The 17,016-nt window shown below is 35.1% G+C and overlaps 1 protein-coding gene across 1 annotated transcript in view; it reads right to left on the reverse strand.

Moving 5' to 3' along the window:
- Nucleotides 1-17,016, reverse strand: part of KYNU (kynureninase) — a 96,008-nt gene that overhangs the window by 42,378 nt on the left and 36,614 nt on the right. Inside the window, exons 4-7 of the mRNA XM_081095301.1 lie at nt 14,232-14,293; nt 12,199-12,270; nt 10,624-10,698; nt 7,765-7,911 (exon numbers count right to left, since the gene is read on the reverse strand). Of these exons, the coding sequence (XP_080951427.1) occupies nt 7,765-7,911; nt 10,624-10,698; nt 12,199-12,270; nt 14,232-14,293 (356 nt within the window). The remainder of the gene's footprint in view (nt 1-7,764; nt 7,912-10,623; nt 10,699-12,198; nt 12,271-14,231; nt 14,294-17,016) is intronic.

The raw sequence follows: 17,016 nt of genomic DNA on the forward strand, positions 1-17,016 counted from the left end.
CCTAAGTAGTAACTTTCTAACTTAATGGCTAACCATCAAACCACTTAGCTTTCTGCATGTCAGCATAAGTTTTACTTAGAGAATACAGTGACTCATTCCACATTAAGACAACTTGGTACCTGAACATTAATTTAAAAGAAAAACAACAACTGATCATAAAATGAGGGTGGGGAAGGTGATAGTTCACTTTGCAGAAATGTTTTACCTCTCAGTTCTTCTATTGTTTACTATATACACATATAATATTACATCCTCAAAGTGGTAAATTTTCTGTCACTTTGAAGAAACATCTATCAATTGAGGTTTTCAAAGGAAATAATTGCAGAGGGGCCAATTTTAGATTGTTCTAACACCTCTTAAGAATAAAGAAATTCAAACTGCTATTATGGGTACTTTCTCTAGAGGAGAGGATGCAAACTATGACCTGTTCTTAATAAATAAAGTTAACCCTCTCATTTGTTAAATATTGTCTATGACTGTTCTTGTAGATGAATTGAGTAATTGAAACCCAGACCATAAGGCTGACGAATTCTAAACTATTTACTATCCCATCTGTTGCAGAAAAAGTTTTCTGACTGTTACCCTAGAGCCGTGGTCGGCAAACTGTGGCTCACGAGCCACATGTGGCTCTTTGGCCCCTTGAGTGTGGCTCTTCCACAGAATACCACATGTGGGCGCACGTACAGTGCGATTTAAACTTTGTGGCCCATGCGCAGAAGTTGGTTTTCGGCCTGGGCGAGTCTATTTTGAAGAAGTACTGTTGATATTTGTCTCGGTTGACTAATGAGTTTGCCAACCACTGTGAGAGCATAGTTTCTATTAAAAACAACATTCAACATATTTAAGAATCAGTTAATTAGAAACCTTGCTCATTATAATGTGGACTAAACTTGCATCTCAGAAAAAGTTTTTACTGGTAAAATATAACTAATTTAGGGAAGAGGTGTATCTCAGCTTTGTTCCTCATAAAAAAAGAAGTAACAAATATCATAAAAATACAACGGAAGCTCCATTTTAACATAAGATTTAGGAGTGATAGAAAAGAAATACAATTAATCTCTATCAAAATTTAGAGTTTAGCAAAATCTGGGTTTGCAAACAATGTTTTTACAACTCAACTTTTCATAGATATGATTTTACAACTTAAATTTTCTTGGAAACCTCAAGGATCAGAAAACCCAGCACTTTATTTTCAATTATTTATAAAGAATAGGCACAATGAGGAAACCATGAAACTTCACCTACTTTATCCCATTATTAAAAGCCCTGTGGTTACATCTGTGGCACCACATTAAAACAACAACACTCACGCTCCTACAATATGTTTTAATGCATGTACAATTCCTTCCCCATAGATGGCATAAAACATAAATTATTAAAATATAACCATTTTGATTAAAAGACCAGAAGATACAAAGTTGAGTATTACCACAAAATAATTTTACAAAAGTTTCACTAGATGGCAGCATCATCAAAATTAAAGAACTCATCGTTCCTCCAAACCTCTCTACAGCTATCTAGTTAATATGTTTATTATATTACTTCTAAGAGTAATTAAAACAATATGAATTGGTGAAAACATAAACTCCACACTTGAGTATCTATTTCATGTAAATTTTTAAATAAATAAGTATTTTTAACAGATTTTATTAAAATTACCCACAGGGCTCACACTCGTATTGATACAGCCACATGGAAGCATAGGAGTGTTCAGCCACCTTGCTTTATCATTAGTCCCCAGACTATTGCAGCAGTCTTCTCTAAATATATTGTTATTGAATTTAGAGGGAGAGGAAGGGAGAGGGATAGAGGGATAGAAACATCGATGAGAGAGGAAGTCATCGATTGGCTGCCTCCTGCAGGGCCCACACTGGGGATCCAGCCTGCAACCCTGGCATGTGCCTTGACTGGAATCTAACCAGCGACCTCTTGGTTCCTGGGTGGATGCTCAACCGCTAAGCCACACCAACTGGGCTGCAGTGCAGTCTTCTATGCACTACAAATACTTCCAGCCTTCCTTCCTTCCATGAGCTTGCGAAATCACATATTTGATTGTAAGATTCCCTGTACCCATTCAAAGACCCACCCATTAACTTCACAATGGAACTCTCTGTCCTTGATTTGGCTCCTAACTACATTTCAGATCTGGTCCTCTCCAGCTTTCCTGTCTCAGGTGTTCCATCCCTCATTCTTAAAGAAATAACTCATCAAGCCATTTTGCATAAACTTTTCTGTCTCATGCAACATGAGATCCATCTTGCTGATGGACACTCACTTATCCTTTCACTGGCCAAACAGGTCTGTATTTAAAGATAATCAACAATGTGCAGAGCACAAGCACGAACCCAGGAATTTTGTGGGGTCCATCCTCAAAGAACTTGTATGCATATATGCATAACCTATAGACATAGACAATAGTGCAGTGAGGGCCTGGAGGAGGCAGGAGTGGGGAGGATGGGGTCAATGGTGGGGAAAAAGAAGGCATTTGTAATACTTTCAACAATAAAGATGAATTTAAAAAATAAATAAATAAATAAACAAAATAGAAATAGACCCAGAAATATAGAGAACAAGCTAATGGTTGACAAAGGGGAGGGGGAAGGGGTGTTGGAATGAAAATATAAATAAATCAATGAAACTTTCCCCTCTACTCCCCTCCCGCTCCCCCTAAAAAAAGATTGTGTAATAAAATCCACAGGGCATATGAGAAAAATGGTTTTTGGGACAACACTCAAAAACTTGGTCAGTGACACACAAAAAATGGATAGAAACCTGATCAAGATGACAACACAATTTTTCACATGTTAAATGATTAAGAAACAAAACAAATGGGTGGATGTCTTGAATAGCCTTTTTTCCAAAGAAGACAGACAGATGGCCAATAGGCATATGAAAACATGCCCACCATCACTAATCATCAGGGAATTGCCAAAATGAGATATCACCTGTCAGAATGGCAGTTACAAAAAAAAAAAAATCAAAACAAACAAGTGTTGGTAGAGAAATTTGATTCTTCATACTCTGTTGGTGGAAATATAGATGGTACAGCCAATATGGAAAACAGCAATTCCTCTTGTGGGCATTTAACCAAAAGAATCCAAAACACTAATTTGAATCCAAATCATAAATTATGTTCATTGAAGCATTACTTAAAATAGCCAAGATATGGAAACAACCCAAGTTTCCATTTATTGATGAATGGGTAAGCAAGATGTGGTACATATATACAATCTAATATTACTCAGGCATAAGAAAGAATGAAATATTTCCATTTGTGACAACATGGATGAACCTAAAGAAGTAAGTCAGAGAAAGACAGATACTGTATGATTTTACTAAAATGTAAAATCTAGAAAGCAAAATAAATGAATAAACAAAATCTAAACAGACTCATAGATTCAGGTAACATAGTGGTTACCAGAGAGGAGAGAGGTTGGTGGGTAGTAAAATAGTTGAAGGGAATTAAAAAGTACAAATATTCAGTTATAAAATAATAAGTCGTGTGTGTATTATATAACAAATATAGCAATCTTCTCTATATAGAAAAGCCTAATATGCAAAGTGTCCCCTCAGGAGTTCAACCAGGAGACCAGGAGTTCGATCGCTTGCTATGATTTGTGCTGACCACCAGGGGGTGGTGTGGAATGAAGGAAGGCCCCGGCCAGCAGCCGGCAGCTGGGGAAGGGAGGCCCCGGCTGGCAGCCGGAAGGCCCCAATTGGCCCTGATCACTGGTCAGGCCTAGGGACCCCACCCGTGCACGAATTTCATTCACTGGGCCTCTATTAATATTATAATAACTTTGTATGGCAACAGATGATAACTGGGCTTATCATAGGGATCATTCTGTAACGTATATAAATGTAAAATCACTATGATGTACTCCTGAAATGAGTAGGATGTTTTATGCCAATTATACATTAATTTTAAAAAATTTTTTTAAAAAACTACAATGTGCTGCTATTACAAACTAATCAGATCCACTTTTGGTAAGAATGGCGAGCAATAAAAACTCTCATCTATATGCCAGATTGATACAACCCTTTGGAAAATTAGCATTATTGATTAAAAATGACCATACACATACCTAATGTTCTGAGAATTCCCCTTCTAGCTACATATTTAACAGAGATGTGTATGAATGTTTACCTAAAGAAATTTATAAGAATGCTCAGAATAGCATTTATTTTAATAGCCCTCAAGTGGAAAAAAAACACCTAAATGTCTATACTGATTATGCTGGAAATAGAGATCTATTTCATACACTGTAATTATATACTGAAATAAAAATAAAACTACTGCTACATGTAACATGAATAAATATTACAAATGTAATAGTAATCAAATGTCAGACACAAAGTAATACATATTATAATATTATAAATATATATATGTATCTATCTATATCTATATCTCTCTATATCTAGATATATATGTATATCTCTCTATATCTAGATATATATATATCTTTATATAAAGTTCAAAGATGGACAAAGCTAATATGCAGGGTGTCCCAAAAATGTATACACACTTAGACAGCTGATATAGCTCAACTGATGTTTTGTTATTTTCAGATTTAACTCATTAGAATTAATAATTATTCAAAGTGTGTGCACACATTTTGTTAAAAGTCAGGAGAGTGGTAGAGAGCTAACAGGCAGTATTTGGAAAAAGGCACAATAGGAGATACTGAGTGTTATAAATGTTCTAGAAATTTTTTGCTATAGGTGTGATGGTTTTCAGGATTCAAAATAACTCATCAAGCCATTTATGATTTCTCTCTTTTTCCCATGAATGTATTTATTTAATTAATATGTTCTTCACAATTTCTGTCACTTTCCTTTTACACAAATGTAAAGTTCCTACTTCCAAATACTCTTGTTGTTTTATTGCTCCATCCAACATCATTTTTGTTTCCACGATACTTCATGTCTGAAAACTTTACTTTTTTTTTTATCTCACTGAGCCACTCCTAACAGCCTTTTCTATAATTTCCTATCTCTCTCTTGATTGACACCTTTAATATTCTCTCTGCCTCTCCTTCAGCTTTATCTTCATAGACCACCCAAGAGAGCTATGTCTGTCTACATTTTAATGAACTTTTCTCAACCTCCAATGATGATGGGGGGAGTTGTATAGCAAGAGTATAAAAGTTTGTTAGAACAATTTTATAATGGATCAAAGTCTGCTATATCACCATTTAACTCCCATAGTACTAGTGTATCAGATCTTTGTGGGTACATTTAGATGAAACTGCTCATTCATGTCTTTATTTGTCTGAAAACTCCAAGAGAACTTCAGTTGGTAGGCACTTATGATATTATTTAAGTGAACAGAAGCATGCAAAATGCTGAGAGAATGGTTTTAGCATCCAAAGTAGTGAAGAATGAGAATTACATAACACCTAAGTATATAAATGTATTTTTATTTTAAATGGGAAATAAAGAAAATGGATTTCTGAGCCACTTTCTATAACTTCATATTGAGGACCTATGAGGGGGAGGTGACCATCACTTAATAGCAGAAAGTGTGCAGCCCAATAGATATTTTATCCTCTTCAATATCCACTCTGAATTTATTAACTGAGTCTTGTTATCTCAAAATAACACTTTTGAAAAGGCAAGTAATTTGCTTAAAATCATATAACAATTAAATGATGTAGCCAAGACGAACCTTAGACTGTGTGATTGATTCCAAAACCCATGGTCTTTCTTCTCTGTCTCATGCTCATTTCTATGAAGGTTAATGAGACGTGTGTGTATACGGAGGGATTCGGGGACTGCTGATTACTGGTATAACATTTTAAAATATGATTTTTATTGGCCTCCCTTTATTTTGGTGCCTAGCATTTAATATCTAAATTAAGAAGACATTATCTTTATATCTTTTGTAATGCACCACTTTCACAGTTATCTATCAAACCAGTTGGAAGTCATGGTTGGAAGTTCCTAGAGACTGCTGATAACGGTGCTAAATTTCTTTTCATTAGTTCCATTCATTAGCTTCAATAACTGAATATATTAACTAGACCTCACACATAGATTAATCCCATAACTTATTCATGTTCAGAACAAAACTTGATTGTCACCTTTTTAAATACATGATTTCTTTGCCGAATCAAATAGAACTGCTATTTAAGGATTTCTTTCCTATTCTCTCTATATTTTTTTATTGTTTAAACTATTACACACAGAACATATGTCTCCTTTTTCACCTATTGACCTCGCCCCAGCCCCCCACCCCATCCCACACACATGCCCTCACCCCCCTAGTGTCTGTGCCCATTGGTTATGCTTATATACATGCATACAAATGCTTTGGTTGATCTCTTACCCCACCTCAACCCTCCCTGCCTTTCGCTGAAGTTTGACAGTCTGTTCGATGCTTCTTTGTCTCTATACCTATTTTTGTTCATCAGTTTATGATGTTCATTATATTTCACAGATGAGTGAGATCATGTGATATTCATCTTTCTCTGACTAGCTTATTTCTCTTAGCATAATGCTCTCCAGTTCCATCCATGCTGTTGCAAATGATAAAAATTCCTTATTTTTTACAGCAGCATAATATTCCATTGTGTAGATGACAAAGGAGGCAAGACAGTCTCTTCAATAAATGGTGTTGGGAAAATTGGACAGATACATGCAAAAAAATGAAACTAGACCACCAACTTACACCATACACAAAAATAAACTTAAAATGCATAAAGGACTTAAATGTAAGAGGGGAACCATAAAAATCTTAGAAGATGCCATAGGCAGCAAGATAGCAGACATATGTCATAGCAATATCTTTACCAATACAGCTCCTAGGGCAATGGAACTAAGGAGAAAATAAACCCATGGAACTGCATCAAAATAAAAAGGTTCTACACAGCAAAAGAAACCATCAACAAAACAACAAGAAAGCCCCCTGCATGGGAGAACACATTTGCCAATGTTATCTCTGGTAAGGGTTTAATCTCCAACATTTACAGGGAACTCATACAACTTAACAAAAGGAAGGTAAACAACCCAATCAAAAAAATGGGCAAAGGACCTAAATAGACACTTTTTGAAAGAAGGCCAAGAGACACATTTAAAGATTTTAAATCCAAATTGTAACTGTTGAGTGTGTTGCTCCTCTCTGGTCTCTTTTTAAAAGCAAACATATATTAAAATAACTTTTTTACAAAAGCATATATAAAATAACACAAGTTCAAAATGGTAAACAATTTAAGTGTGATTTGGTAATACTTAAGGAAAAGTTCTTATTGTAGGTGTAATTTCTTAAGATTCTTAGGGATAAAAATGACTTCCTTAATGTTTTAAACTGTGCAAAACTCAATCTTCTGATAAAATTTTATTCTGCACCTGTCCTTTTCAGCTACCTAGGATTAAGCAAGACTGAAGTATATTTATAATGAGTTACAGTGTGACAAACGGCCTTAGCATGTAGCTACTTTCCTAAATATTCTGTCTGCTTCCTGTTGACTGAGCAGCTCAGTTCAGGTGATATCACTGGCAGGAAGCTCACCTGTGCTGCTGCCTAGAGGTAAACATTGGGACAGTAGATGCTAGTAAGGAGGGGAGACCAAAGAAGTGATAAAAAGAGGTTTAAAGGGAGATGCCTAAAGCAAAAAGGTTTATAAGATTTTTATATGTAAAGCTTTCTCTCTTTTTTAACTCTTTAAGTAATTTTACATAGACACAAAGATATTTCACTAGAAGCACAGTCAGTAGGGTGATGTGTGGGGTGCTGTGAGAAGGAGCAAATGATGTGCATACCTTTGCTTGTCCGGCTTTTGTGATGGCGGGCATATTGAAGTGCTGCCCAGTATAATAATGCACCCCACTAAACAGGATCACTGCAATAGAGTCTCCTTCCTTCTCAATTACTTCAAGGATGTCTTCTGTTCTCAAGGTTTCTTCCCCCTAAAGGCACAATAATAAATTTCTCACTTCGTAGTTCCCAATCTAAAATTCACCATGAGCACTTTCCCGCCATAAGTAGATCAAAGGGATTTTTTCTTTTCAAATTAAAGATCTTCCAAAATTTGGCAAGAGAGAGGCATTTGAGCATGGTTTTTATTATTATTAAATAATGATGATAACATAGTAAAAAGAGTTTTATAAAGTATAATTTTTTGCAGAACCCTACTTTATTTTCCAATTAACTGTTGCTATTTGCATACTTATAAATTGTTTCATTCTTATCCCCACCCAATAAAATACAGAAAGTACAAGTCCATGAACTATTACATAGCAAGAGAAATTTCTTAGAGATAAGTATTTCACTTAACAATCTAATATTGTGAATTTTTGGTAGAATAAAAATACTTATGCATCTTTCATCTGGATATAACCTAACTCTTATCTTCTACTAATTGAAGTGTTAAATTTCCTCCACAGCAGTCTAAACATCAAGACCCAAACTTGAAAAAAATATCAGCAAAACTCAATTATTAAAGTAATTTTCTGCACATCTCCCCATGTAAGACCAATGATTGGTTACTTAGTGAAAATTGTGCATGAATTTAGATTTGGTCTTGTAAACAACTTGAAAAAATAAAAAGAAATCAGCTAAATACAAAGTATCAAGTTGTATCATAACAATTTTTATCTATTTATGAAATCTTCAGAAATATTCTCCAGTGCTAAATCTCACATGATTTTGAGGTGAAAGCATCACTAACTATACTAATATTAGAAGGATTTGAGGGATTTTCATTATTCATAAGTTTTCCTTCAGTTATTTTTTAATAATTCTTGCTATTTGCTAATTACTGAATCCTGTGTTAGGTCAATATATATATATGATACATACTCTAGTTTCTACTAGAAGCTTAGAATTTGTTTACAAAATGGAAATCTATAAAAATAGTATTGATATTGAAATCTCTGAGTTCTTTAGTGATGTGTACTTTATTTATAAAAAGGGTTTCAGTAATTCTAAAACAATCTTCTAAGTAAAATGAATTATATAATAATCCAAATCTCTTTTTCTTAAAGGAATCTAATATGGTTTGTCCACCATAATTTCAAAAAATAGTAAGAAAAGTACTCTATATATTAATACTTATTATTTATTTTAAGACTCAGTATTAAGCAAATAAATATATTTGTTAAAGATAGGATATGGCCCGGCTGATATGGCTCAGTGGTTGAGTGTCAACCTATGAACAAGGAGGACAAGGTTCAATTCCTGGCCAGAGCACATGCCTGGGTTGTGGGCTAGGTCTGTGCATAAGGCAACCCATTGATGATTTTTTTCTCATCATTGATGTTTCTATCTCTCTCTCCCTTTCCGAAATATATATGATAGCTATGGCAATAATTTTCAGACATGCAATGCTCAGCTATTTAGTCAGGGGCACTGACGTTGTGTCAAATAAAAAAAAATGACAACAGCCAACACAACAATAGCCATCAGATGTGAATGAATCAAAATTATACCTATTTTTTTGTCAGATCTGCAAAAAGTATATTTTTTGGTGTGCCGCAGAATTTTAGTTCTAGCAACTAGTTTATGTGCTCCATGAGGTGAAAAAGGTTAAAAATCATTCATGTTGACTTGCTCTAATCTAGTAATGCTAAAGAGTGCTCCAAGATTATAATTACCTCATGAGTCTTCATAACACTTGTCACTTTTAACATCAAGACTTGTGATATATTAGTGACTATATTCCTTTTTTTTGGAAATTAGCTATTTATACATGACCTATGGGGAGAAAAATATCCTATCACAGGTGTGGAAACTTTCCATTTCCTTAATTTATTGCATGTTGGCAAATAGAAGTGAATTAAGTAGATTTTAATTCCTCAACATATTCTCTGTCGAAAGAAATAATTGCTCAAACAGACTAGCAGCATCATTTGTGAATTTAACATTTATTCTATGTGGATATCCTGGTGTGCAATTTCACAAGCCACAGGGTCTCTATGCCAAAGTTTCTACAACTTACTAGTAGCCTTATATCTCTATTAATGTACAGTGTGCATTATTTCTGATCTTACACATATTGTCAAGTCTGACTAGGTGTTTTCTTTGTTACCTGCTTAAATATGAAGGGATCTCAGAGAGATAAAGTAACTTTCCCAAAGTCCCTTACCCAGTACGTTGGTGGGTCTGGGATTGCGCCGGGGTATATCAGCCACTTATGAAGCACAAGCTTTTAATACTATATCACATCCCTTTCTACACCATAGTCCAAGCTCAAACGAAAACAATTGATACTTAGAATAAGAAAAGACATAAAAGATGGAATCATTCAGTTCCAAAAAAATATTACTAGTTTTTAATATGATTTTAATGGCATCCACAGGCAATGGCATCTGAAATTGAAAATGATATATGCAATTTGCCATCTTCACCCTCCCACTGAAGACTATGGGAGACTCCAGTGCTATTAATAGTAAAAGACTTTGCTTGTAATATGACTAGCCCTTGGAAAATGAAAATAAGTATACTCTTGACTTAATCCCCCATTTTAAACAAAATGACCTGTTACTGAATTATAGGTTTTTTTAAACGTTCTTGAAAGTTCCATTAAGATAATGAAGATAATAAACATCTAAATAAAACAAAGAAAAAAAATCAATACTAAATAGAAGTGTGATGAATATGTATTTCTCTTTCTCATATACCTCTCTTGGCTTTACAATCCGCATACTTTTCTCAGTGTTAAGTCCATGAAGTTGAAGCTGTGATTCAATAGCATACTGAAAAATAAGGATAATTTATTAAATCGCAGTGCACAGAAGTACTTGAAATATCTCTGAAAATAAATAATAAGCCCTGGCCAGTGTGGCTGTTTTTTGGGCACTGTCCCACACACCCAAAAGGTTGCCAGTTAGATTTCCTGTCCAGGCACATGCCTAGGTTGGGGCTCAATCCTCCACAGGGAGAATGCAAGAGGCAGCTGATCATTGGTTTGCTCTCACATCGGTGTTTCACTCTCTCTTGCCCTCTCTCTTCCTCTCTCTCTCATTCTCTCTCTCTCTCTCTCTAAAAAAGAAAATAAATAAATAAATAGAAAATAAATAAAAGCCATGAAAAAATCTAAAATAAATAAATAAATAGCAACAAACGTACATTATTATATCGAAGGTCAAGGTTAAAAGTGACTAAACACAATACATTAGAGAAGAACTGCTTAATATAATTTGTAGGCAGGAATCTGAACATTCTTTGAAACATAAATAATAGAGATAAATGGAAACATAGGAGTCAACTAGACTTCAGGGAGTTACAAGAGATTTTTAGAATAAGAAAGTACATCACCAATGCAAGTCAAAATTCTAAAATATAATCAAAGCCAAGTGTGGACTTGCTAGGCTTGAACAGAGACTATGCAAATGACTCATCCTAGAGAAAGCAAACCAGTAAAAAAAAAAAAAAATATATATATATATATATATATATATATATATATATATATATATCTCAAAAAGTTCTTTTCAATGAGACTACTAGATCTGAATGGGTTGCAGTAATAGTGACCCCGAATTTTTTCAAGCAATTAATTAAGGTTCTGATCCTTTTTAGTATGGTAATGCTATTAATGTGGACATAATTAAAGGATTTAAAGTGACAAGATGTGGACTAGAATAGTTAACAGTGATAATATAAGGATGAAACTTGAGTTTCTCTATGACTAAAACTGAAATGAACAATATACTTTTATCTGTGTCTGTAACAATCTAACTTCTTATCAACTGAATTGCTGATAAAGTAGCATGCCTTTTTTAGTGAATCACAGGAAATTTTTTTAAAAATCTCTAATAAAAAATTTTTCAATACTTGCTAGCATGCTTTAAAAATGGACAAATAAAATTTTATATTACTATTCTGTGTAGCCAAAGGATTAAGCACTAGGATATATATCGGTATAATTTTATAAAATAAAAGAGCAACAAGAATTAACAAAACATTTATAACGGCACTTGATTTAGACCAGCAGTTTGTTGAATGCTGTTTGAAAAGACTAATAAATCAATGTTCCTGTTCAATTCTTTCCTCCCCTAGCACATGTTTTACTTGAACAAAAAAAATAAAGCGACAATTTATTTTTTAAAATGCCTAAATCAAAAGCATTTGACAGATCTTTTTATTCTAAGTTCACTTAGAAAAAGACTAGGGAATAAACATTCAAGTCAGGCAAATGATATGCTTCTCTAGGAAGAATAGACAGAATATAAATATAATTTGAAGAATCTCACATGATCTGAAGGGAAGGCTTTGGCTTCAAGAAGAATTTTGTACCGTTTTTGTGTCGGCTTAAAAAACGATAACTGCAATGAAATGGATTTATTGAGAAAAGCATTAATGCACAATTACACATTTGGTTAGTTTATACTACACTTTCATTTTATAATCTCCAGCATTTAAAAGGCATTAATTAATTACACATGTAGGTGTCTGTCGAAGGTACCTTTCCAATTAGCCTCATTTCCAATGAATTATAAAGAGAAAGAAGAGACTGGCAAATTCAGGAGAAAATGTGAATCAGAAAGTATAAATCCTCAAACTTTATTTAAACTTTAATTGAAAAATTATCTTCCTAATGCATTTAATGGTAATTTCTCTATTGTGAGACTGAAATAGCAGTCTTATTTATATTGGTTTATCTTCCTCTGCTGATTTGGTTTCTAGTACATAATATTTGCACTGCTTTACTATTTTATGGGACTTTATTTTAGGTCCAATTCAAAAGTCCTTCAGCCCTAACGTGAAACATTTTGCATTCCCAGGGGCACCAGGGAGAGGTGGCTCACTCATTCACTGGGGCCCTTTTTTTTGGTTGACACATAGTTCATGGAGAATGAGGCTGACAATAATAGCAATGAAAATGATTGCTATTGTTAATTACGTGTTGATCATTGGCATGGGTGCTAAAGCAATTTTCCATATTATCACATTTCATACTCATGCATACCTACAAGGTAACTATTATTATTCTCATTTTTGCAAAGGAGAAAATTAAGATTTAAACACCTCAAAAAACATCCAAATTCAAACAAGCATTAAGTATCTTAGCTGGAAGTCAATCCAGGGATGTCTGCACTTAAAACTATGTTTTTTACTATGATACTTAGCATACTCCATAAGCATGTTCCTTCAATCATATTTAATTATCATGTCTCCATTTTACTAAAATAAAATATTAATGACTTCATTGTGCATCTTAGTCATGTAGACATGATTACAAAAACTTAAAAATGAAAAACATTTACAAAGCATCAAGCAAGTACTATAGACATCACATTTCAAATCAAGAATGTATTTGACGCCGAGACCGGTTTGGCTCAGTGGATAGAGCATCGGCCTGCGGACTGAAGGGTCCCAGGTTCGATTCCGGTCAAGGGCATGTACCTGGGTTGCGGGCACATCCCCAGTGGGGGATGTGCAGGAGGCAGCTGATCAATGTTTATCTCTCATTGATGTTTCTAACTCTCTATCTCTCTCCCTTTCTCTCTGTAAAAAATCAATAAAATATATTTAAAAAAAAAAGAATGTATTTGACATTTATTAAATACTTTGGTTTGGCTCAATGAATAGAGTACATAGAGTGTCTGCCTGAGGACTGAAGAGTCCTGGGTTCAATTCCAGCCAAGGACATGTACCTGGGTTGTAGGCTCGATTATAGGCTTGATTCCCAGCCCTGGTCGGGCGAGTGCAGGAGGCAACCAATCGATGTGTCTCTCTCACATCGATGTTTTTTCTCTCTGTTTTTCCCTTCCTTTCCACTCTCTCTATAAAAATCAATGGACAATATCCTTGGGTGAGGATTAACAAAAAGGAAGCACCTTAAACACAGTAACTCATTTCAGGTACTAGGTCCCTTTTCTCCAATTTAGTTTTATTTTCACATTCTTTTTTAACCTGTTTCCAAAAATTAATCTACAAAACCATACTGATCCATAATCCCCCCTGCTGAAGTCCAGCATATTGAAAAACTGTCTTTCTATAAAGCTCAGTGCTTGCTCGCATTTGTATGTCATGGTTTTGTGTGCTTTTCACCCACTGTGACTCTGATTCCTTATGTTCTGAGAAAAGAGCTCTTTGCAAGAGTCAACTCTCCTATAAGTATGAAGAAGCTTACCAGGGTCCAGCATTTTCCGCTAAAAACGAAAATAGCCTCACAACTTATTTTTAAGTAACTAAATCACCAGATGCTCACGAATTAAAGATAGAAAAATGTCAGGTTCTGTAAATGAATGTTTACGAAACCTTGATGGGAGAAGAAACTTACCAGTAGAAGATGCAAATTAACAGTCAAGGCATTCATTAGGACTATTTCTTTCTCATTGGCTCCTGCAAAGTAAACGTCATAATTTAAATGTTTCTATTAGTGCTAACGATATTTGGAAAAACATAGTAGGAAGGCTTTACTCCTTCATCTTTAATGTATTTAGAGATAAGGGCATATTTGATATGTCATCAGAAGGAAATGGAACTTTTCCCATGTGGCTCATTTTATCAAACAATATCTGGACTTAGATGCACATAGCTAACTAAAAATTACAGTTTATTTTTGATATAGTAAACAATAACAGCAAAGTAATGAAGCTTTTGTTTTGTTCTGTAAACTAAAAATGATTTATCCTATTATCAGCTAGTTTGTCAAATTCCCAGAGAGCACATTTTTGCAGTAAGTGTATTTCCAAAAGAAATCTTCAAAGAAATAAAAGCCAATCACATTTTTAAAGCTGGTTGTGTCTAATGTCAAATTAAAATGCACCTTCCCTAAAAGGAGGCCACTTTGTCAACATAATTCACTGTTCTTCCAGTGAAATATGTGATAGCACATGTCAGGAGTCCTCAAACTACGGCCCGCAGGCCACATGCAAATACAAATATTGTATTTGTTCCCATTTTGTTTTTTACTTCAAAATAAGATATGTGCAGTGTGCACAGTAATTTGTTCACAGTAATTTTTTAAACTATAGTCTGGCCCTCCAACGGTCTGAAGGACAGTGAATTGGCCCCCTGTTTAAAAAGTTTGAGGACCCCTGGCATATGTGATAGACAAAAGAGCTAGAAAGTAAAATATAAGTGTGTAAATAGCTCTGGGGCTTATTCAAACACACTGATATCAGATAATCTATACTAATAAAAGGGCAATATGCTAATTAGGCCGGATAGACTGGACGTCTTCCGGATGTCCTTCATGACAAAGCCAGGGCATGGCTGGCCTGCAAACTGCCCATGACCCCTCGCCCAGGCCGGCCTGCCCCACAGCGGTGACCCCCCACCCCAACCCAGGGCCCTCTTCAGGGCAGGCTAGCTGGCTCCCACCCATGCACCAGGCCTTTATTCTATATAATAAAAAGGTAATATGCAAATTGACCCTAATGGCAGAATGACCTCTGGACCAGTCACTATGAGGCTCACTAATCACCTCTGGTCCCTTTACCCAGCTGGCAGGCTCCGATCACCTGATGGCCACCCGCAGAAGGGGCAGGGCTGGTGAGCGGGTGGGAACAGCCTACCTCTCAGTCCCTTCCCCCAGCCGTCAGGCCCCTATCACGTGATGGCGACTGGTGAACCAGGGGTGGGTGGGCATAGGGAGTGAGGCCAGCTGCAGGAAGCTGGGGAAGATGGCCCTGTTCACAGGCCAGCCCCAGGGACCGTACCCGCACATGAATTTTGTGCGCTGAGCCTCTAGTTAATATACAAATACATTATCTGATGAATAAAGCATGCAAAACTAAGATATCCTCTGCACAATTATAATCCAATCTAATTGTTGAGGGTTGTGGCACTAAAAACAGATCCAGAGACAAAGCATACATTGGATGCTTAACTCAGAGCACAATGACTATGATAATACTTTCCCTATTTTTGGTTCTTGTGATGTCTCTCAAAGGCAATTAGACCTGTGTAATAGGATAATGTCCCTTTACCATCACTGAGAAAAATGGGCTGTGAGCTTTAATGCTTGTAAGGCTGTACTAAATATTAGAAAAAGAGTATAATACATGTCCTTCATTTTGTACCCAAAGAGATACTTCTGCTAGAGTTCCATTGTAATAGAATGGGCAGTAATTGGAATAATTACTCTAATTAATAGATAGATTCCAGGTTTAGTTTACTTGAGGGGAGTCCACTGGAAGTAATTATACAATTTAGGATTCTAGATTTCAACATAGACATTAAAAAAAACACACAAAACAAAACAAAAAAACACCTTCCTGTTGCATTTGGCAGATAGATTTCCCCATTTGCTAAGCAAGGTTGCTAAACGAGTGGTGGGTGTATGCCTGGTCATTGTAAGGTGTATAGTGTCTGAGGTCAAGTGGCACTAGAAACAATCTTATTCTACATTCCACGCATTAATAAAATTTATCTTAAACACACTACATAGATATGAATATGATATGCTTATGTTGTATACAGTGGCATATATCTTCAATCATATGAAAATATTTTTGCACTATGGCAAGATAAGTGATACCAGCTTTATTAATTTGTTTATTTACATGATGGTATAAATTTTTTACTGTTATTTCTAAAACATTATCTAAGATTCATAATCTGGTATTATCTTTAACTCCCTGTTAGCTATTTACATGCATCTTTTCTGAAAACCATTTATTTCATTAAAAAAATATTTTGGCAGGGAGAGTGGAAGGAGGAAAGGAAGGGATAGTAATATAAAGAGACAGCAGAATTAACAGAAAGGGATGTATTTGAAAGAACGCACTCTAATGAGAAGAAAGCACACACAAAAAGAAAACACAAAATGAAAAATAGAGATATAAAAGAGTCAGGATGGGGCAGGGGAGAATTTCTATAGAAGCTCAGACATTCCATTTTTGATTAATGATTACATTCTGATTAAAATGATTATAGATTCCTGGAAAATTTTAGTCCTCCAAACAAGGCAGTGTTCATTTGAGATCACCTAAAATTTTTCTTGCCTGGGAATGTGATGAACCAGATATGCTGGGCTGAATTCTAGACATACACTGGACATTGTGCTTCCTTCCCTCACATTCAATGACATACTAACACTGAATCAATTCTTGGTAAAG

The sequence above is a fragment of the Myotis nattereri genome (genome assembly GCF_964212035.1).
Source record: "Myotis nattereri genome assembly, chromosome: 7".
NCBI lineage: Eukaryota > Metazoa > Chordata > Mammalia > Chiroptera > Vespertilionidae > Myotis > Myotis nattereri.